This window comes from Pelodiscus sinensis, chromosome 1 (genome assembly GCF_052426305.1).
Source record: "Pelodiscus sinensis isolate ZL-2025 chromosome 1, ASM5242630v1, whole genome shotgun sequence".
Lineage (NCBI taxonomy): Eukaryota > Metazoa > Chordata > Testudines > Trionychidae > Pelodiscus > Pelodiscus sinensis.
The window spans coordinates 103,805,422-103,827,258 of record NC_143052.1 but is presented as its reverse complement, the minus strand read 5'-3'; the positions used below and the strand labels follow the sequence as shown (position 1 = coordinate 103,827,258).

Sequence of the window (21,837 nt, the reverse complement as noted above, 5' to 3'; positions counted from 1 at the left end):
AAGAGGGGAAAACTGAAAACCAGCTAGGACCCTAAAGGAATTTGTAGGAAACCCCCCAAACTGATGTCTGAAGAATCCACTTTGATGACTGAGGCCAATGTCAGCACTAATCACTGAGGACTCTAGCTCAGAGAAGCTTTTAGAAAGGGGGAAAATGAAAATAAAGAATGAAGAGGATTTAAAAACATCCCCAAGGGAAATGCAAGAGTGAAGAGAGACTCTCCAATTGTTTGTAACAGAATGGATGGCCCTTGCCCCACAGGGGAGAGTTACTGTGTTGTGAACACTAGCTGTGAACTTCTCTGTCATGCTATTGGTAGACAGGCACTACCCACAAAGAGCAGAGGACTCACAGGCCTACGTGCAGTTACTTTCTCATGCTGAGGTAGGCTGCCCTTCCCCGTGGCAGTTTGGATCTTGCTCAGGGCCACAGCTATGCGGCTGCCCACCCTGGCATTGTTCTGGATCAGAGCGATGTCTGAATGGATATTCATTTTTAAAGAAATGAACGGCAAGAGCCTGGCCTGGGAAAAGCCTGTGTAGGAACTTCCCTAAGGGGAGAGAACAGGAAGTGGAAGCGGGGACAATGGCACAGAGGCACCTCATGGTCCTGATTGACGCCACTCCAATGACTGTACCTATGACAGATTCCCCTAGCACGTGGACACCTCACAATCTGTAAAGGCATTTTATCTTCACCACACGCCTTGGAGGCTGGAAAACGCTTTCAGATGGGGAGCCTAGCAGTTGGGTGCCTAAATATCTTTGAGGATCTGGCCATACAGGACTTGTCTAAGATCACACAGGATGATTGCAGCAGACTAGGGAATGAAATCCATGTCTCCCCAGGGCACTCCCTAACTGCGGGGGCAGCCCTGTGCTCCCCTCTGCCAAATAGCTTCACATACTGATTTACTGGCATTTCATAGCCACTTAATTCTCCCGTTGCATCAATGTACCTGACTGCACAAAGCAATGAGGAATCGGGTCCATAAGCAGGGATGGTTGACCAGACTCCAGTACATTCAAGCACAGATGCTACTCCAGTGCAGTGGCATATAACAATGATGCCCAGAGTCCTCTTTCTAAGACAGAGGGAGCCTGGCAGGTAGGGTGGATGGTTTACTGCCTGACTTGAAAATTGCAGGAGAGCCTTGGCTTTTGAACACCTCCTTTCTTTGCCAGACACCAGTTTTTGCAGCAGAAATGGAGGGAGACCGTGTAATTAACAAGCTTAACAATGGCTTCTGTGCAAAAAAATATTTTTAAAAAATGCTAAATATTTGGCCTTTCAAGTTTCAAGATTAACTAGTAATAGAGTGAGAATATTTTGAGTTCAACCTGTTGGATGAGATTTGGAAGGGATTGTGAAATATTTATTTTCTTTAGTAAAAGGATACTGGAGTCCAGTGATTTTCCACTAGTCAGTTCATTCACCTTCTGTAGCAAAAAGGGAGTCAGCTCTTTCCCTGTGATCCCTTTTGACCTGCAAACAAACAGAAAATACCTTTTTGATAAGAACAAGCAAACTAGCAGGGCGTAAGAGTGGACACATTGGATACGAACAGATAATCTAGCTGTATAACTGCATGCAGTCTAAGAGCCACTAAACAAGCTCCAGGATGCATAGAACTATAGTGAACATCACATCACTTGGGGGAATCACCCAAACCTGAGATTAAGGACATAGTTTGCATCATTCCCTTGTTGCATGTAGAAGAGAAACAGAGGGGCTACGTCTACACTGGCATGATTTTCCGTAAATGCTTATAACGGAAAACTTTTCCGTTATAAGCATTTTCGGAAAAAGCGTGTCTACATTGACAGGATACTTTTCCGGAAAAGCACTTTTTGCGGAAAAGCATCCGTGGCCAATCTAGACGCGCTTTTCCGCAAAAAAGCCCCGATCATCATTTTCGCGATCGGGGCTTTTTTGCAGAAAAGACTACTGTGCTATCTACATTGGCCCTTTTCCAGAACAGTTTTCCGGAAAAGGACTTTTGCCCAAATGGGAACAGCATAGTTTTTCTGGAAAAGCACTGATGATTTTACATTAGATCGTCAGTGCTTTTCCAGAAATTCAAGGGGCCAGTGTAGACAGCTGGCAAGTTATTCCGGAAAAGCGGCTGATTTTCCAGAATAAGTGGCCAGTGTAGACACAGCCAGGCAGTCTGAGTAGTCTGAGATCTGCAACATAATCTAAGTATAGATTTTAAACGCCTACTTATTTTCCAAAGCAACGTAGCTAGAAAAAACATTTCCTACTTTTACTTAGCTGCTTAAAGTTGTGTTCTGGGTTTCCCTGATTCTCAAAGAACAGTATTTTTTTTTGCACTGTCTCAGCTTGCCATAGGGGATATTACTGATAACTGAGTGAAAGTCACCTCTGTGCAGAAGAGGGTTCGAGTAGGACATAGATCTTGTTCTGGCTATCTACTCAAGGGGGAATTTCACAGGTAAGGAATAGTTGCAAGGGTAAGTGAAAGAGGGAAATAATTTTCAAATCATTTGCATTTTGAAATACAAATGTATTTACTATGTCTGCCCATCAATTCTGATTTGATTCTTCTATTTCATTATTTTTTTTGTTAAGTCAATGGTGTTCTCTCTTTTGTTGTTGTTGTTGTTGTTGTTGTTAAGTCAATGCATCTAACGAAGTGAGTCTTTGCCCACGAAAACGTATGGTCCAATACATCTGTTAGTCTATACGGTGCTACAGGACTCCTTGTCGGTCTCTTTTAAAATGCCCATCCCTGGTGTGTGCTGTGGGTTGACTGCTTATGGATAAGCCCTGCAACCTCTGGCATGGTCATAACCATGGAGTGAATTAAGAACAAAGTTTGAAGTGTTTCTCACCGGGCTTTGCTCAGGGCTTGTTGGATGGCATCTTCAATGACCTCTCCTGAAGCAGCTTCCTCCTTGGGGCAGGGCACCGCAATCAGCACGCCACTGCCCAGGCCCAGTGCCAAGGTGCTAGCTGAGAGGGAAGAGAGAGCTCTGAGTTGTGTCTGCATGAGCTGAGTAAGCCAATCCAACCAGGAAGCACCAAAGCACATGAGAGTGTGTGCATGCCCATAATGCCATGGTACAAATCTTCCCTGACATCAGGGACTGAACCAGTGACCTCCAGAGCTGAAAGCACAGATCTCTGCAGATTGTGCTAAAGAAGACTCAGGCCGCATTATGACTAGGGGCTGGGCTCCCCACACACATCCTTTGTGGTTTGGACACAGCTGGGGACATATATGTTACATGAGCCTGTAGATTGTAGGTGTAGACTCTGATGCGAGGAGGGGAGATCCTGGTTGGTGTACGTGTGAAGGAAGCTGTGAAGTTGCAGACAACTTTCTAATGGGGGGGTCCCTTGTTGTGCAGACCTGCTTTGAGCAGGGTCAGCTGTGCGGGTGGGGGTAACCCCTGTGTGTCTGTGCCCTGTATACACTCGTGCTCCCACGGCTGCTGCCGATGGCACTGCTGTAGCAGTGGGTGATTTCCTGAAAATGGCGAGTATAGGATGTGTCTACAGTGCAGGGTTCAATTCGAAATAAGATATGCAAATTAAGCTGCGTCGATTGCGGATCTTATTTTGAAATAGCTTATTTTGAAGTAGGGAACATCCGCACAGCACTTATTTCGAAATAGAGCACTCTTCCTCCAACTTCCCTTATTCCTTGTACAATGAGGTTACAGGAGTGAGAGTAAGTCCTCCAGCTTGACAGTATTTTGACACTATTTTGAAATAACTGCCTGCTGTGTAGAAGCGGACTAAGTTATTTGAGAATAGCGCTAGTTATTTCAAAATTGTGTTGCAGCGTAGATGTACCCATAGTCATATTGCCTAAGCAGTTTCAGGTGGCTTTGTTACAAAGGAGCTCACCTGAAATCCCTCCAGATTCTCAGAGCAGGCAAATTGCACGTATGTGGGAGTGACCAGGTGTGCAAATAATTCTGTGTAACTCTGAGCATAAATGCTGGAACTGGGGGCTGACCCTGGCTTGAAGTGGTTTCCATTATATACAGAGCTTGCAGTTTGTTTCACTGGCTTTCAGCACCCCCACTGTACAAATTGTTCCAGCACCTCTCGCTCTGGGCATATGTAACTCCTGCTTAGTTGGTTCCATCTAAAGGCAGACCCTTTTCTCTTCCCCTGATGAAAAGCAGGGGGACAAGAGAGATGTTCTGGACAGCCAGCTCTCCACATGAAATTCATATAATTAAACAGAACAATCTGTACAAGCCTCTGCCTCCTGAACCAAATCTGAACTTCACAGCTTGGGCCTTTCTCCACTACAAACTCACCAATAAGTTTGGCAGCCTCCTCCTCATTTTGCACCTGACACGGTGCTTGGAAGCCACTCTGTCGGGAGAAGAAGGCAGGGAATTCCCATGATTCTCCAAAGGCAGCCACGCAGACACCCTGAGTCTCCTACAGCAGTGAAAATGAGATGAACAAATAATAAGAAGAAGGGATGAAGAGCCACCAAAAATGGCTACTTTCCCACCTACCTGCTAAGAGTTGCTACACAGCAGAATAGAATTTAGCTAGTTTTACTCATCCTCTTTTCTTCTCTAGGTATTGCACAATTATTTCCAAAGCAAGGAGTTAGACACAGTATCAGTGGAGTCGAATGTGATAGACCTAGCACCTAGCTTGGGGAGGCTCTGTGGGTTGACTGGTCCTGGTGATTGCGACTGTGACAGATTTATAGTTGCTTGTAACAATTCATGAATATTATATATTGTCCTGATTACTGGAACATTTACTGTATGCCTGTGTTGGTTTAGTTGAATGGCAGGCAGTTGGAAAAGGAAGGAGCCAATCAACTTCAGATACAACTCCTCTGGGCCAACACTGCAGGGAATTAAAAGACAATGTGTGAGCTATTAACTGGGAAGCTCCTGCTTCCTTGTCTCCAGCCAAATGACACAGCTTTCTGCTAGTACTGGGACCCTACAGATCAGAAGGGCTATAAATAAACTCTACATTGAAAGGGGAGGACAGACACAGACACCTGCTTGAGGTATCCAGGGCTGGCTTTACCTAAAATGGCACCCTGGGCAACTAGGGTTGCCAGATGTTTTCAACAAAAATACCGGATACACTTGACAGTACATCACAATCTACATTACATCTTCTTTAGAAAATACCGGACATTTCTATTTTCTCAACTTGTTTCCCGAACAGAAAGCTCAAATACTGGACTGTCTGGTTCAAAACCAGACACCTGGAAACCCTATGGGCAACACTGGGGGTGGAGCAGGATGCTGGAGTGGGGAAGCTGGGTGGAGGGTGGAGTTTGGCTGGGGGAGGAGTGGAGACACAGTTGGAGTTGGGAATGGGGGTGGACTGTAGCTAGGGAGGATCTAGGGATGAGAGAAGAGTTGTGCTGGAATTAGACCTGGGCTGAGAGGCAGAAGTGCCAAGGGCCTGGGGATAGGAGCAGAGCAGGACTGGAGGTGGACTGTGGCTGTGAGGGGAACGCAATTGGGAGGTGGAACTGAGTAGGAGGAGGCTATTATTGTGACACTTTGACTGTCTTCCCTCTCCTCCTCCCTGAGCATGGCACCCGATGCAGTCTCACACATCACGGCTGTGTCTACACTGGGCCACTTATTCTGGAAAATCAGCCGCTTTTCCGGAATAAGCTGCGAGCTGTCTACACTGGCCCTTGAATTTCCGGAAAAGCAACGACGCTGTACTGTACAAAATCAGCCGCTATTCTGGAAAAACTATTCTGCTCCCTCTCGGGCATAAATCCTTATTCTGGAACACTGTTCCGGAAAAGGGCCAGTGTAGACAGCCCAGTAGTCTTTTCCGGAAAAGCGCGTCTACATTGGCCCCAGATGCTTTTCCGGAAAAAGGTCTAGGTCTAGGTCTAGGTCTAGGTCTAGGTCTAGGTCTAGGTCTTTTGTCTTTTGTCTTTTGTCTTTTGACCTGGTGGTGGGGTGCTGTCTAAGGGCCAAAACAACACCTATTGCACCTTCTTCTTTTCTCCACTGTGGAATATCAGAACTAATTTGGATTCCATTAGGAGTTTAGTTGTGAGCTGCAGAGTTGACTTCACTGTTGGCCAGTGGAGCAGTAGAACTGAGGTTCCTCTATTATGAGCTGAGCTTGCTGAAGAGCTGAAATCACTGGCTGTGTCTACACGGCATGAATTTCTGGAACTGCTTAAAACGGAATACTATTCCGTTTTCAGTTTTTCTGGAAAAGGAGCGTCTACATTGGCAGGCTGCTTTTCTGGAAAAGCCCTTTTTCCGGAAAAGCGTCTGTGGCCAATGTAGATGCGTTTTTCCGGAAAAGAGCCCCGATCGCCATTTTCGCGATCGGGGCTTTTTTCCGGAAAAGACTACTGGGCTGCCTACACTGGCCCTTTTCCAGAACAGTGTTCCGGAATAAGGACTTATGCCCGAGCGGGAGCAGAATAGTTTTTCCGGACTAGCAGCTGATTTTGTACAGTAGAGCGTCGTTGCTTTTCCGGAAATTCAAGGGCCAGTGTAGACAGCTCGCAGCTTATTCTGGAAAAGCGGCTGATTTTCCGGAATAAGTGGCCCAGTGTAGACACAGCCACTGTGTGCTGTGGGGAGCCTGGTGTTATACTGCGGAAGAGCTGAAATCATTGTTGCTGAGGAGAGCCCGGTGCTATGCCGTGGAAGAGCTGAAATCACTATTGCTGTGGGGAGCCTGGCACTATGCTGCTGAGCTACTAGTAGAGTAGCTTGCAGGGACAACTAGCAAGCGCAGGCAGACAGCAGAGCGGTTTGGCTGGGACGACCAGCAAGTGCAAGCGGACAGTGGAGCGGTTTGCGGGGACAACCGGCGGGTGCAGGCAGACAGCAGAGCAGCTGGCGGGGACGACCTGCGGCCGGTAGGAGCAGCAGCAGACAGCCAGTGGAGCAGCTGCAGGAGCAGCCAGGGGTGTGGACCAAGGGAGCCGGACAGTTCGTGGGACAGCCGAGGCGGCTCACGGGACGACAGGTGGAGTGTGGCGGAGTGACTCGCATTGACGGCAGTGGCAGAACCCTACGGAGAGGCGGAGCCATCGGCAGACCACGTAAGGTGTATCAATCCCTGCCCTCCAGGTTGGAATGGTAAAACCCTGCCAGGTGAACTTTTGAACCCTGGGGCGGCACTGACCCAGGGCAGAGACTTTTGGGGTGTTGGACTTTTGGGACTTTGGGTGATTCGTGGCTGGGGGAAGGGTCTTTGCTCATGTTTGGTCTGTGAATCCGAGTTGTGGTGTTTTCCCAAGTTAATGCTGATGTCGGTTACCTCATGTTATTAAAGGTTTGCTGCTATACTGAGGTTCTGTGCTTGCGAGAGGGAAAGAATTGCCTCTTTGAGGCACCCAGAGGTGTTTGTAAGATTTCCCAGGTCACTGGGTGGGGGCTTGAGCCGGTGTTCTATTACCTTGTTGGGAGGAGACCCCTAGATACTGAACCCGGCCCTTGCTGCTACTAACTCGGCCTGGCAGAAGGGTTTCACATGTATGCAGAATTTTTGTTGTTTTTAAAAATCCTTTTTTTTGTTATGCCTTTTCCCCTACTGTTAAGATAGGCTTGTCTAAGAAGGCTTTCTAGTCACTGAAGGTACGTCTAAACTACATCCCTTTTTCAGTAAAGGGATGTAAATTAGACATATTGAAATTGCAAATGAAGGCGGGATTTGAATTTCCTGTGCTTCATTTGCATAATGGCGGCCGTGGCTTTTTTTCAAAACTGGGCTTTTCGAAAGAAAAGCGGCCGTTTAGATGGGGATCGATCAAAAATAAAACCCTTTCAGGATAAAACCTGTACAGGATCTTTCGAAAAAGGGTTTTATTTTCAATTGATCCCCGTCTAAACGGCTACTTTTCTTTTGAAAAAAGCCGCGGCCGCCATTATGCAACTGAAGCATGGGAAATTCAAATCTCGGCTTCATTCACAATTTCAATAGGTCTACCTTACATCCCTTTATCGAAAAAGGGATGTAGTTTAGACATACCCTGTAATATCCACTGATTGTGAGCTCCTGAAGGGTAGAACTATATGTACCAAATCCAATCTTCCCTCCTGGGTAAACACAGTTGATGCACAGAGTGCTGTAGCCCAGGGCCCAGTCTAGAACTTGGGGAATCATGGGATTCCACCCCTACAAAGATGAAAGCACAAGAGCTGGAGGGGTGCACCATCGGGACAAAGAAAGGGGTTGGAGCAGGTGCAGCTTACCCTGAACAGAGACAGCAATGCTAAAAGCATCCCATCCTGTCTGGTGAATGGTATGGATTTTTGCCTGGTCCAAGGGATGGGTAGCGTTTTTGAGGTAAGGTTCATGAACTGACAAAGAATATAAATGAATCCCATGTATTATTGGAAAGCAAGATTCCCAGCTGTCCTATGAAATACTAACCATGGTGGATTGTGAGAGACAAAATCTGTATCATTTTGAGCACCTTCTTGTCTCCCATTCTCCTGTTTTCATTCTGAATGGATTTAGTCTTTGTTAAAACCAGCTTGCCTAGTTATGGAGGATTCCCCAGCAGTGGGTAAAGGAATGCTCCGCTGGCCAGAGAAAAGGGACATGTCTGGAACTCCTTTAATCCCTATGGTACTAACTGCTAGAGCATCTTTGGGCCATTGATGGACAGCACTGCTCTAGTTTATATTAGGGACCAACAAGTGCCCAAATAGCCTCTGGACCAGAGGCTTATAAAGGTGGTTTAAAGCTACCTTTGCATCCTCTCTCCTAGGGTAGCAGTGTGTGATCCTCAGCCATAGTTCAAGATCTGAGGTATAAGAGTTTCAGACAATATACTGAGCACCCGCACTCTAAAAAGCAGGTCTCTTTAAAGTGTCTCAAAACCTCAAGCACCCTGCTTCTTTTGTCACTCCTAAATTTCTTGCTCGTATTTTGCACAAGGCCATACAGCAAGTTACTGGCAAAGTGGGGATCAGAATACAAAGTGCAATATTATTTTCCTTCATTTTCAGCACCCCACATAGCTGTGTGTGCTACCTACCAGATATTCCAGCGTCCTACCAATATCCAGAATAGATTTAATGCCTGCAGAAACCACAGCAACCGGAGTACGTCCTAGCTCAGTCAAGTCAGCACTCACATCCAATGCTGTTAAGGAACAAGTAGCCTTTGTGTTAGTGACAGAGTTTTATCCCGACCTGCCCTGCTCTCTCCACTTGCTGGGTAGATGGAAGTGAAGAAAAATGTTGGGTCCAATTAAAATTGCAGTGCCAATTTTACATACGTGGAATATGATCTCTAAATTTGGACATTGGCTGGAACACAATGAGTCACCCCTCTTCTCCCACTTGCAAAATGTGCTGTGAGATCTTTCCTGATCTCTAAGGATCATGGTCTTGGTTTTACATCTCATCCAAAAGGCAGCACTTTCAGCAGCATGGAGCCTCAAATATGCTGCAGCATGTGGTACAGAACTGAATAAGAAGGGAGAATGCCACTAAAAAGCCATGCTCCCTACAGCATCCTAAGTTCCCCTCTATAGGTCACCCATCCTAAGTACTGAACAAGGCCCAATTCTGCTCCCTTGCAGGAGAGACTCCCTTGAGCACAGCGAGACAAGCATATTTATCAGCATAGCCTGCTTGTACAAAATGGAAAAAGGTGTCGCCAGCTCCTATTGGACTGAATTACTGGCTAGCAAGCAACATGAAATGATAGAGATACCATTCTGTGGTTGGCAAAGGTCAAGGGAAGCTCACATCTCCCCTGAGTCATATAGGTGTTCCAGAGAAAGAGTTTGAGCTTTGTGGAGTGGAAGAATTGGAAAGAAAGGCCACGTGAAATATCAGGCACACTCTTGCTGGAACCATGCTGGCAGTGGACTGTTCCTAGCAAGGTTCTTGTGTGATTTACCTGGCCAGCGTAGTCAGGGATATTTTTTCTGATAATTGTGCTAATTAAGCTTTTGCTATAGATACCCAGCATAGTGTGGTTAAAGCCTTAGGGTAGATTTATCCCCATCTTTGTCCTGAGGTAGTGGTGATTGTTCCCAGCCAGACAATACTGCGGGCCTATACAGACTAACCAGAAAAGAGGAAAAAGGTGGACTTACACAAAGGGAACATCAATGTTAATTCAACAGAGACAAAATGAAGTGTAATGCTCCTCTTACTCTTCTCTCCTTCGCGATGGACCCCTCCGATCCCTCCTGTCACAAACACGGGGATTCCTGCTTTGTGTGCCACAACCATCGTCCCTGACACAGTGGTACCACCAGACAAACCCTGTCATGGAACATTCAGCCATAATCCACACAGTGTGACATGGGGAACTGTATATTCATGGACAAACTATCAGCAGCTGCAAAATGTTCTGTTGTGCACAGGTAACTGAGTTCTGGTACCATATTCTTTTAAACAAACCCTCAGGGAAAAACAAAAAAACATACTGAGGAAAGTGGCATATCTTAAATTCCCTTATACAGACTGACTCCTAAGGGCACTCAAACAACACAGGGTGGTAGGTGTGTGCGAATGCAGTGTTAGGAAATAGGATGGAAAAGTATTGAGGACATTTTTTGATGCAACTGACACATTGGAGAGTGTCTTTAACTTCTACAATCTTGCACCTTTATGGCTGTTGCTTTTCTTCCGAAAGCCCTCTCTTTTATATAGCCAGACAGTTATTCTATGATATTTGCTATATCTTCTGACCTCAGAGTCTATGAACTACACTAACTTGGGCTCCTTAACATATCAGTAAGTAGGTTTAAGTTGATGTGAGGAAGTCTGACTGTAAGGGAGTATGACTTATGACATCTTACTTTTGGTACATGGTACAAAACAAAAGCTGCTGAGCTGCAAACCTGGGTAACTAACACAGCCTAGCTTTTGTCATTTTTGATGGAGTAATGTAGGGTATCAAAAGCATGGTCTAACGGGACTTTTCTGTGGCTTTTCCATAACTTCTAAGAGGGATGTGTGTGCTGCCATGTTCATGACGTATTCATTATTCTGTAGGGGCTACTAACAGATAAGCTAGAGCTCTGGATAGCAGTAGTAATTACCTGGTTAATAAAGCATTAATAATTCGTACCAGAAAAGGAAGGATTCTAACTTGAGATTAGATGCTGTCGGAGTGTCAGATATTGCTGATGAGATACGGAGTAATGGAATGATGTGGCTCCCAAAGGACAGCATTATGGGGCTGCTGTTGCCAGAGGCATCCAACCAAAGGGAGTCAGTGAGGCTATGCCCATTTACCCCAGCAGAGAATTTAATCCATAATTTCTCTATCGGGCATCCTCTAGTTATCATAGTGTTGCTATTCATGGATACTACGGTATGGTTGTCTCTAGATGCTCGTGCAGGCAGACACATTAATGTTGGGCTCCAGAGATTAGCACTAGACACACAACCATAATAACACCAGGAAAAGAAAGGGGAGTCTCAAATCATGAATGGAAATGAAGTCTCTTGAGTCTTCCCCCACCATCAACCTCAGCCTGGACCATTCTACACGAGAAATCCACTTCCTGGACACCACAGTACAAATCAACAATGGAAAACTAGACACCACTCTCTACAGAAAACCCACCGACTCATACAGTTACCTACATGCTTCCAGCTCCCATCCAAAACACACCACACGATCCATCGTCTATAGCCAAGCCCTTCGATACAACCGCATCTGCTCTAATCCCACTGACAGAGACCAGAAGCTTCAGGATCTCTACCAAGCATTTATAAACCTCAACTACCCACCCGGAGAAATACAAAAGCAAATTGAAAGAGCCAGACGAATACCTAGAAACCATCTACTTCAAGACAGACCCAAGAAAACCAACAATAGAACACCACTTGTCATCACCTACAACCCCCAACTTAAACCTGTCCAACACATTATCAATAAACTACAGCCTATACTGGAACAGGATACCATACTCCAAGAGGCTCTGGGAGACAGACCCATAGTCTTCTATAGACAACCACCTAACCTCAAGATGATTCTTACCAACAACCACAGGACATACCACACTAATACCAACCCTGGTACCTTCCCTTGCAACAAACCCCGTTGCCAGCTTTGTCCACATATTTATTCTGCTGATACCATTATTGGACCTAACCAAGTGAGTTATAAGATCAAGAACACATATTCCTGCGCATCCAGAAATATAATCTATGCTATCATGTGCCGAAAGTGTCCGTCTGCTATGTACATTGGACAAACATTTCAGACACTTCGCCAAAGGATTAATGCCCACAAAACAGATATCAGACAAGATCACAAAGAAAAAACAGTTTCTTGCCATTTTAACCAGAAAGGACACTCTCTCAATGACTTAACCACCTGCATTCTGCTACAAAGACCTTTTACATCTGCACTTGAAAGGGAATCCTCTGAACTGTCATTCATGTTAAAATTCGACACTCTCCAAAGAGGATTGAACAAACACTTGAACTATCTTACACATTATCAAGATAGCTTTCCCAATTATCACCTCTAATACCATTAACTCACAAACATCCCACTCTCCCCACCTCTAATATTGTCAATTCACAGACACTTACCTTCCTTCCTCCCCCCCCTCCTGCATCCCCCTCCTGTTCTGAAATGTGATTTGTCCTTTTCATATGTGTTCTTTTTTTTAATTGTATCCTTTGGTATATATGGTTGTGACTATTTTCTTCCACTATTTGATCTGAGGAAGTGGGTCTGGCCCACGAAAGCTCATCATCTAATAAACCATCTTGTTAGTCTTTAAAGTGCTACATTGTCCTGCATTTTGCTTCAGCTACCCCAGACTAACACGGCTACATTTCTATCACTATTCTGATGGAGCATCTGTGCCACAAATCTTTGTCCAGGATATTTGCTAGGAATGCAAGCCAGAAGCCCCGCATTCAAGAGGTTCTGCTGTAAATATTTGTTTAAAAAATCCTAGTAATTGCTGGTCACAAGCTGAATCTAGTCTAGACAAATAGTCATTGCTATCTTATTGCTACTCACTGATCTATGTAAAATGAGCAGATGGCCTCAGTCTAATTCCTAGCAGACAGGCATCCACATCATTAAAAACAAAACAAAAAGCTGATGGTAATAATTAGCACCCTTGCTAACAATCCCAGTAGAGAGGGCAAAGAATGAATTCCCCTTCATTCCTGGAAGTATTCCTATTACATCAAGATTAAAGCACATTGGCAAGTCTATAGACTTCTGCTGCCATGTTTGCTTTGCTGATAAACAGAAGATTTCAGACAACCAGGAGTTTCAAATTGTCAACTCTCCTGAGCAGTTAAAAGCTGTGGACATGTTTAAAGTATAAGGCCTATCACTGTAGTTGCATTGCCCATCATTTGCAACACAATAGAGCTTTATAACTATAGTGTGAATACTCTTAGCCATGCCTCAGTTTTCATGCTATTAGTCAACACAGAATGATTTCCTTTGGGGAAACAGCTACCAAATTGTGGTTTCCCAGCTCTGCTGGTGTTGAACCTAATTAAGAAAGTGTTTTGTGCACATGTCCTCTTAATAATCAAAATTATATATGACATCTCCAAGACACTGAGAAGTACTATTCCCGCCTGGCGTTGGGCTGGGGCAGCATAACATTGCTATAAGAAAACTTGATGACAATGGAAGATCTATACACAGTACCTGGCTGAGAACGTAGGGAAGGTCTCTCCGAGATACCTTAACTAAATTTTTGCTCTTTGCCAGAAACTGAAGTTCTTCATCATTGAGGCCGATGTGAATCTTGCCATTTAAAATGCCCACAGTTGCAGGTACAGACCCATTTGTCCTTATAATCTCCTCCACCTCTCTGGCTGTGCTGGAATAATACGAAGCAACAAAAAAATTTAAAAAACCATGATCAGGTGGGACATGTTTTCAGATCTCCCTGCTACCATGTTGTAGTTCCTCCTTTATAGCATTCCCTCAACTTTGGCTAAGTCTGGTTCCTCTCCTGTACCTTACAACTAGCAGAAGTCTTTGGACCTCTGCCAGACATGCAGATATTCCCACAGCACCCATTGCCACATAGGCGATGCTCAGTAGCTCTGAAAATTGAGACCTTTGTATGTTTAATTCCCAGTAGAAGTCTACAAGTCGGACCTACTTCCCTGATATCCAGCCAAGCCTATTGTGTGGCCAGCAAGCAAAAAAGCACTGTAGGTCCTGAATCACTTACCAGTGCTGACTTCATCCCAAAGGTAAACCAGGGCAGGTACGGGTAGAAGAGATGGAGAACTCTTCCTAAACTATGTGATAGATTATCTATTTAAAAGTGGGTTTCCACATTGCCAAACAGGGTGTGAATGGGATTCGTTTGCATTAACTTGTTTTACTGTCCCCTGCCAGTTTTTCTCTCCGCCAAACAACCGAAAGTGGATGCCATGTAGAAATGAAGGGTAATGATCTGGCATGTTAAGGAAGCAATTACACATAATTTGGTATGTGCTTATATTAGGTAATTCCATAGTTGCCATGTTTTGAGTGGGATATGGGCATGTAGGCCAAGGGCTGTTAGGTCCCTGAAAAGTGAGGGTATGTAGTATGAATAATCCTCCTGATGGGGGGGAGGTTGTTTTTTATAAAACATTTTGTATCAACTATGCCCGCTGACAGGGGCAGGAAAGGGGGCAACTGCCCCAGGGCCCAGTGATTCACAAGGGCCCAGGGCTCCTGGCTGTTGCCACCACTACTACAGCAGCAATAGTGGCCAGAGCCCTGAGCCCTTTAATTCACTGCCAGAGTGCAAATGGCACACCTCCGGGCAGTTCTGAGGGCTGCCTAGGGCATGTGGGAGTGTGAGGGGGACGCAGCGTACTCTCCTAATTTAGACGTTAGGTGTGGACAGTGACAGATGTGAGATACTGAAGGGCTTCAAGCTGGGGCTTCTTCATTTCTGCAGGCTTTTTATTTACTGATTTGTGAGACTACTTCATTTCTTGTGGAACAGAATGCAGATTTGGCAGGTCCCTCTGCCCCTGAGGCTTCTGTACCGGCCTCAGGCAGCCTGAAGCCACCTTCCCACAAAAACAGAACTCTGCATTCTGGTCCCTAAGGAATAGCACCAAAGAAACATAATGGCTGTATAAAAAAACAAATAAAAAAATCAGCACAGGAACCTTCCTGCACCGTGTCTCGGTAACTAAGCAAAAGTATGGAAGATTGCTTCCGTTTTTGGCACTGTCACTCAGAAGAAAACGGATACAGAGTTTACCCATAAGTAAAGGGCTGGTTGCAGAGATGTGTTCCTTGGCACAATGCTGTCTTAATGTAACACTGAGGGGCGGGACCAAACCTGAGACTTCTGGAGCTTAGTCCATGAACCTCAGTCTATAGCATGAGCTAAGAGCTAGCTGGCTCTCAGCTTAGACTGTAGAGCAGACTCATTATTCTCTTTGTAAGTGGTCTCAGTGCTACTAGGTGGGACAGTACACAATTGTGGGGAAAATCAAATAACTCCAATTGTGTCAAAGGGGGGACTGTGCGGAAATCAAAACTCTCTAAAAGAAAACTGCTGTAAAGGTTAAAAAGTTTTCCAGGCCTCTCTCCCTGTAACAGAGAGAAATCAAATTAACTCTAATCAAGACCCTTACAATGCCTATCTCAACTTCATGGATACTCCTAGTCTGTCACAATTTGTCATGTAAACCCTTATCTTTGTCACAGTTTGCCTTGTAGACTCCTCCACTCAAGTTCTCATGTGGCTTTGTGTACTGTAAAAACTTACTTCTAGCACTCCTGGGGTGAACAGAAGTCTCAGAGTGCTTCTGCTGAGACTTTGATATGTTAAAGAAAAACAATCCACAACTGAGCTGTCTGAACTTACTGTATAAAGATTCCCTGAATCTGTCTGTCAGGGCTGCTGCTTTCACTCTTGGAAGTGACAGCCTGCATGCATGCATCATAAAGTTTTTCCTTCTAGATTTCTCTCCTGCCTCACTGATTTGACCTCCGGCCTCGGACCCTTCTGGGGGCTCTGTACCCCAGGGGAGCGAGATTTCCCCCTCATACACTACACCCAGCAGGTGTGTACATTGCATTAGCATAAGCCAGGCCAGCAGGGGCTCATCTAGACTATGCTAGAGTGTCGAAAGAGGATATGAAAATTCATCAGGAATTTGCATATCTTCTTCCGATCTCACTTTCGAAAGCAGAGCTTTCAAAAGTGAAAGTAGTTTAGACGCGGCTTTTTCGGCGAACCCACCCCCCCCCTTTGTCGCAAAGCCACTCTTCCTCAAAAAATAAGGTTTACGCCGCTTTTCGAAAGGGGGGGGGAGGACTCACTGAAAAAGCCGCATCTAAACTACTTTCATTTTTGAAAGCTCTGCTTTCGAAAGTGAGATCGGAAGAAGATATGCAAATTCCCGCAGAATTTGCATATCCTCTTTTGACACTCTAGCATGGTCTAGATGAGCCCCAAGAACATCTAGAAGAACATTGTAGTGGTATTTACAATGTTCTTATGGTTACAGATGAGCAGAAATCATCACTGTATTCCAGTAACCTTTTAAATTGTAAAAGATGTAGCCAAAGAAACTTGTGAGGACTTGCAAGGTCTCTGGTCACAAAGGCTTGAGATCTCTATCCAGACATGGCAATGCCATCAATTGCTGTCAGTTTCCAAAGAAAGCCAGGGATTTGAGGCTACCAACGGATATGTAGTCATGTAGTTCTATAGTCATGTACTTCTGCTATCTTGGGGCTACCAAAAGCAGCTGTTTTGTATCAGATGTCATATTCTGCATGCTTATCACATCTTCAGTTCCCACTAATTGTAGTGGCAGGTTTGGGAAACAAGCCCATAGATTATCAGACACAACCTTACAATTTTGCTGCACTAGAGTCAAATCTACAACCTCAGATTCTGGGGATAGGGCATGCCATGTGTAATAATGGTGCTCTCCAAGGCGACGACTGGTTTCCCATCAGCCAGAGCTTCCTCCACAGAAGTTGAAACTCTGAAATGAATTCCTAGGAATAAAATACAGGAAAAGCATTTATATTTCAAGCAAATGATAGACTTTTATGACTGTACATTAAGCAGTATGGGAATAATTGTATAGGAAGTTGGGAGATCAGACTATGGTGACTACCCAGCCTAATTTTTATGGAACATTCCTATTTTATTTTTGTGGATCTGTCCTATGTCCTGCAAACCCACACAAGGAGCAAAAACTCCTGAAATTATTAAATCATTTGGGTAAAAAACATCCTTTTATGCTTTGCAACATAATTCCACCACATAATCATACTGTTTTTCTCTTCTTGCAGAACACTATGGGAAAGGTGTAACACACCAGTATTTCGCATCTTGAACCCTCTCTCTCTCTTGAATACACCAGACACCCAACAAAATCAAAAACAGCTTAAAAGAAAGTTTTGTTCCATATGTCCAGTGATATCCGGCTGTAAAAAGAGCAAACGTAGAATTGTTTTGCATACACGATTAAGCAGCATGAAAGTTCTCATCGTTTAAGATAAATTGTTTAAAAAATTATTCAGACTTTTCAAGCAAATTAACTAGTTAGTGCCCCCAACCAGAAAATAATTAATCATATTGGATCTAATTTTAGGGAACTTTTTTAAGCGAGAATGCCATGAACTTATTCTATATCAGCTTAGCACATGCAGCACTTTTTTTAGGTAGGAATTCAGACAGTCCATGTTCAGATCTGTGCCCAAGGAGCCATCATATTTAGACAGAAATAATTTTATTAGGAGTAATGTAAAGTTTGAAGAGTGATTGGGATCTTTTTAATCTTAGGGGTATTCTTGATTATTTTTTTGTATTGCATTAGCATCTAAAAGTCCCTGTCACTCTTCTGAAATCTGAACTGTCAATCAATTTCACATTGACTATTATGGGCCTTATTAGCCTTTCTCTTCCCCCATCCCTTCCCCCCAATTTTACAGCTGGGTACTTCTATGGACTTCAGTTGAGCTCATCAAAATTTACACTGGTGTAAATGAGAGCAGCACTGGGCTTCGCAAGTTTGCTGTGATCAGAGATTGGGGTATGTATTAAAAGACGGGAGTTGTCACTGCCAAAAATTCCATCGCAGCCAAGACAGTATTAAAGTATCATGCACCAAAGTTCCCTTGCCTCATAGTTTTTCCTATAAATTGCATAAACCAGAAGCTTTCTCTGAACTGAGTTTTAAAAGGTCTCAGAACACTCTGAGTGAGCTGCCTCTACATTGTTCCCAGACACTACCGTGTCGTCTACTCTGGCCCTCTTGCACAAAAGCATTTGTGCAAGAGAGCTTTTGCCTGAACAGGAGCAGCATAGCATTTCCGCAAGAACACTGACAATCTTACATGAGATCGTCAGTGTTCTTGCGGAAATTCAAGCAGCCAGTGTAGACAGCTGGCAAGTTTTTCCGCAAAAGCAGCTGCTTTTGCGGAAAACCTTGCCAGTCTAGACGCAGCCTATCTGTTCAGGATCCTAGCTGCATTCCCATGGAGAAAACAGTATTATCACTGGGAATTTTTCAGAGGACACTACTCACCATGCAGGGATCTTCTCACCTGGATGATCCTAGGAGCCACAGTAGCTATTTGCCTTCCCAAGGTACAGGCCAGATTTCCAATCATTTTGTGTTCAGGGATGGCACTGTCAGGAGAGCAATGTCATGTCAAATGAAAGTACATAGAAGGCAGTGGTCTTATTGTTTCCCAAACTGCTTGTTAATCATGAATGCAGCCTGACCCTTTGTGATCTCCAGTCCGGGAAACTTTGTATGTGTTGTACAGGATGGGCTAACAGATGGATAAATCCTGTGTAAAGATCAGCTGGGGTTTTGCATGTCTTAGACAAAGTGCTAAGCAGTATGGTAAAATGTGCAAAGAAAGAAACTCACAGACAAACAGAAGGCTAGATGGAGAGATAATAAATATGGAGAAATGGACTAGCTTACCCAGAAACAAGAGGTCTGACTAATCCCTAACTTTATGTAATCTTTCTTAATAGTACAAAGGTACAACAGGCTGGAGGCAAGGAATCATTCAATCCTTGCAATAACACCTTCAATCCTTGTTGAGAAGCTGTTACTTTCTCTGAACAACTTCTGTTAATGGCTGTGAAACTATTTTTTCATTCTAAAAAAACTACATACAGAGTCTAGAATCTTAGAAATCCACATGTAAGGGAAGGATACGTCTGTTTGCTACAAAGAGGGGGAATCGTTCTTATAGATCTTTTCTCTCAAGCTGTCACACACAAGTTGCCAAGAGACATAAGACACTCTGGATCTAAATACTGGGCCAAACCCAGATGTCCATACTCCATCTGTCCTTACTAAAACTACCCCTGCCCTTCCGCTAATGTTTGGACTCAAATATGATCTACAGATAGCAACATCCCCATTCTAAATATGTGTTCTTTGTTTGATCTGAATCCCTAGGGGTTCATACAAACTTTCTAGTTCTGTGTTCTATGAACCTGCCACCAATACACCAAATTCAGCTGTCCTGTAACTCCTGTGAAGATAGTTGGGTATCTGGTCAGTTGAATTTTGCGCTCAGTTTCCAGTTTGAAACAGTCCTCCAAACCCAATGTGAAAAATCAGCAGAAATTGCCAAGTTATGTCTGTTTGTGGATCAAAACCAGCTAATTTCCATCCAAAGCCCTAAATTAGCTCAGCCAAGCTTTGCTAAGAGATTTTTGAAAGTTGGCAGACATTTTAGAATACCCCGCCTGACTTTTTGGTTTAATTACAAGAGCTTCACAAAGTTCTAATTTAAGCTGGCTTTTCCCCAAGAAGCTCTCCCCCGAACCTTCCCAGCCAGAAGCCCTTTGTATAAGCACCATCAGCCTCTGATTTCATTAAATTATGGACTGGTATATCGTCAGTCTCTTACCTCTGGGTTTCTTCTGACATACATGGGCTGCTGCCTTCGTTGACTTGTTGCTCCCACAGCTCTGCAGGGAGGTGGGACAAGTGAGATTTACTGCAGAATTGGCTGGCACTAGTCTGCATTCCAGCCACAGGCTCCATGCTGAGATAGTATGTCTGTCATTAACTGCATAAGCAGCTGGGGCTTTGGAACTGGTCCCTGGCTAGGGAATAGGAGAGGATTTCACAGCTGGCTGGAGATTTCTTTTGCTAATGTGGTGCCAATTATTTTCCCCTTTTTTCACATCATTTTTTGTTTTCGCTATTCATACTCTCTTGTTCTTTGTCCTGGGTTTTAAACATGAATATAGTACTGGTGAAAGTCACTAAAGAGAGAGCCCTGGAGATTAAGTTCTACTTATGTATCCACAGACAGAACAGAAAATAGCAGGACAGGCTTCCCTCACATGAAAGGTGCTAAGCTCACCATTGGAAGAGAATAAATAGCTCAGTCTCAATGCCCATTCAGTCCTCAGGTGCTTCCCAAGGAGGAATGCCACTGGAGTGCCAGTTTTGATTGTGCTTTTTCTCACATGAATACTGCTCCACTGGGACAGACATACAGTGAGCACAAAAACTCATTTCGCTAAACAGCTCTCCAACAACCCAGGAAACTACAGACCGGTCAGTTTAACATCTGTCCCAGGGAAGATAATGGAGCAGGTAATTAAGGAAATCATATGCAAACACTTGGAAGGTAATAAAGTGATAGGGAATAGCCAGCATGGGTTTGTGAAGAACAAGTCATGCCAAACTAATCTGATAGCTTTCTTTGATAGGATAACGAGCCTTGTGGATAAGGGAGAAGCAGTGGATGTCATATACCTAGACTTTAGTAAGGCATTTGATACGGTCTCGCATGATATTCTTATTGATAAACTAGGCAAATATAACTTAGATAGGGCCACGATAAGGTGGGTGCATAATTGGCTGGATAACCGTAGTCAGAGAGTTGTTGTTAACGGTTCTAAATCCTGCTGGAAAGGGATAACAAGTGGAGTTCCTCAAGGGTCTGTTTTGGGACCCGTACTGTTCAATATCTTCATCAATGATGTAGATAGTGGGATAGAGAGTACGCTTATTAAGTTTGCAGATGATACCAAACTGGGTGGGGTTGCAACTTCTTTGGAGGATAGGGACATAATTCAAAATGACCTTAGCAAGTTAGAGAAATGGTCAGAGGTAAACAGGATGAGGTTTAATAAAGAGAAATGCAAAGTGCTCCACCTAGGAAGGAACAATCAGTTCCATACATACAAGATGGGAAGCAACTGTCTAGGAAGGAGCATGGCGGAAAGGGATCTAGGAGTCATAGTGGACCACAAGTTGAATATGAGTCAACAGTGTGATGCTGTTGCAAAAAAAGCAAATATGATTCTAGGTTGTATCAACAGGTGTGTTGTAAGCAAAACTCGTGAAGTCATTCTGCCGCTCTACTCTGCACTAGTTAGGCCTCAGCTGGAGTACTGTGTCCAGTTCTGGGCGCCACATTTCAAGAAAGATGTGGAGAAATTGGAAAGGGTACAGAGAAGAGCGACAAGAATGATTACAGGTTTAGAGAACATGACCTATGAAGCCAGGCTTCATGAACTGGGCTTGTTTAGTTTGGAAAAAAGAAGATTAAGGGGGGACATGATAGTGGTTTTCAAATATCTAAAAGGGTATCACAAGGAGGAAGGAGAAAATTTGTTCCTCTTGGTTTCTGAGGACAGGACAAGGAGTAATGGGCTTAAAGTGCAGCAGGGGAGGTTTAGACTGGACATTAGGAAAAAATTCCTAACTGTCAGGGTGGTCAAATATTGGAATAAATTGCCAAGGGAGGTGGTGGAATTTCCCTCTCTGGAGATATTTAAGAACAGGTTAGATAGACATCTGTCAGGGATGGTGTAGACGGAGCTTGGTCCTGCCTTGAGGGCGGGGGGGCTGGACTCGATGACCTCTCGAGGTCCCTTCCAGTCCTATTAT

At 44.2% G+C, this 21,837-nt stretch overlaps 1 protein-coding gene across 5 annotated transcripts in view; it reads right to left on the bottom strand.

The window, feature by feature from the left end:
• The window catches only part of LOC102450984 (uncharacterized), a 48,126-nt gene extending 28,171 nt beyond the window's left edge, over positions 1 to 19,955 (bottom strand). For 2 of the 5 annotated variants that reach the window (XR_016350652.1, XM_006133388.5), the window contains exons 1-10: positions 19,838 to 19,955; positions 18,487 to 18,590; positions 16,834 to 16,948; positions 13,622 to 13,796; positions 10,131 to 10,242; positions 9,000 to 9,106; positions 4,300 to 4,426; positions 2,857 to 2,977; positions 1,401 to 1,486; positions 354 to 478 (exon numbers count right to left, since the gene is read on the bottom strand). Coding sequence is in view for 4 of the 5 variants with exons in the window: in XM_006133388.5 (XP_006133450.3) it covers positions 354 to 478; positions 1,401 to 1,486; positions 2,857 to 2,977; positions 4,300 to 4,426; positions 9,000 to 9,106; positions 10,131 to 10,242; positions 13,622 to 13,796; positions 16,834 to 16,948; positions 18,487 to 18,590; positions 19,838 to 19,857 (1,092 nt within the window). In the remaining variant the exon portion in view is untranslated. The remainder of the gene's footprint in view (positions 1 to 353; positions 479 to 1,400; positions 1,487 to 2,856; positions 2,978 to 4,299; positions 4,427 to 8,999; positions 9,107 to 10,130; positions 10,243 to 13,621; positions 13,797 to 16,833; positions 16,949 to 18,486; positions 18,591 to 19,837) is intronic. The other 3 variants (XM_089781991.1, XM_089781986.1, XM_089781993.1) reach the window with 3 other exon arrangements.
• Positions 19,956 to 21,837: the final 1,882 nt, after the last annotated feature.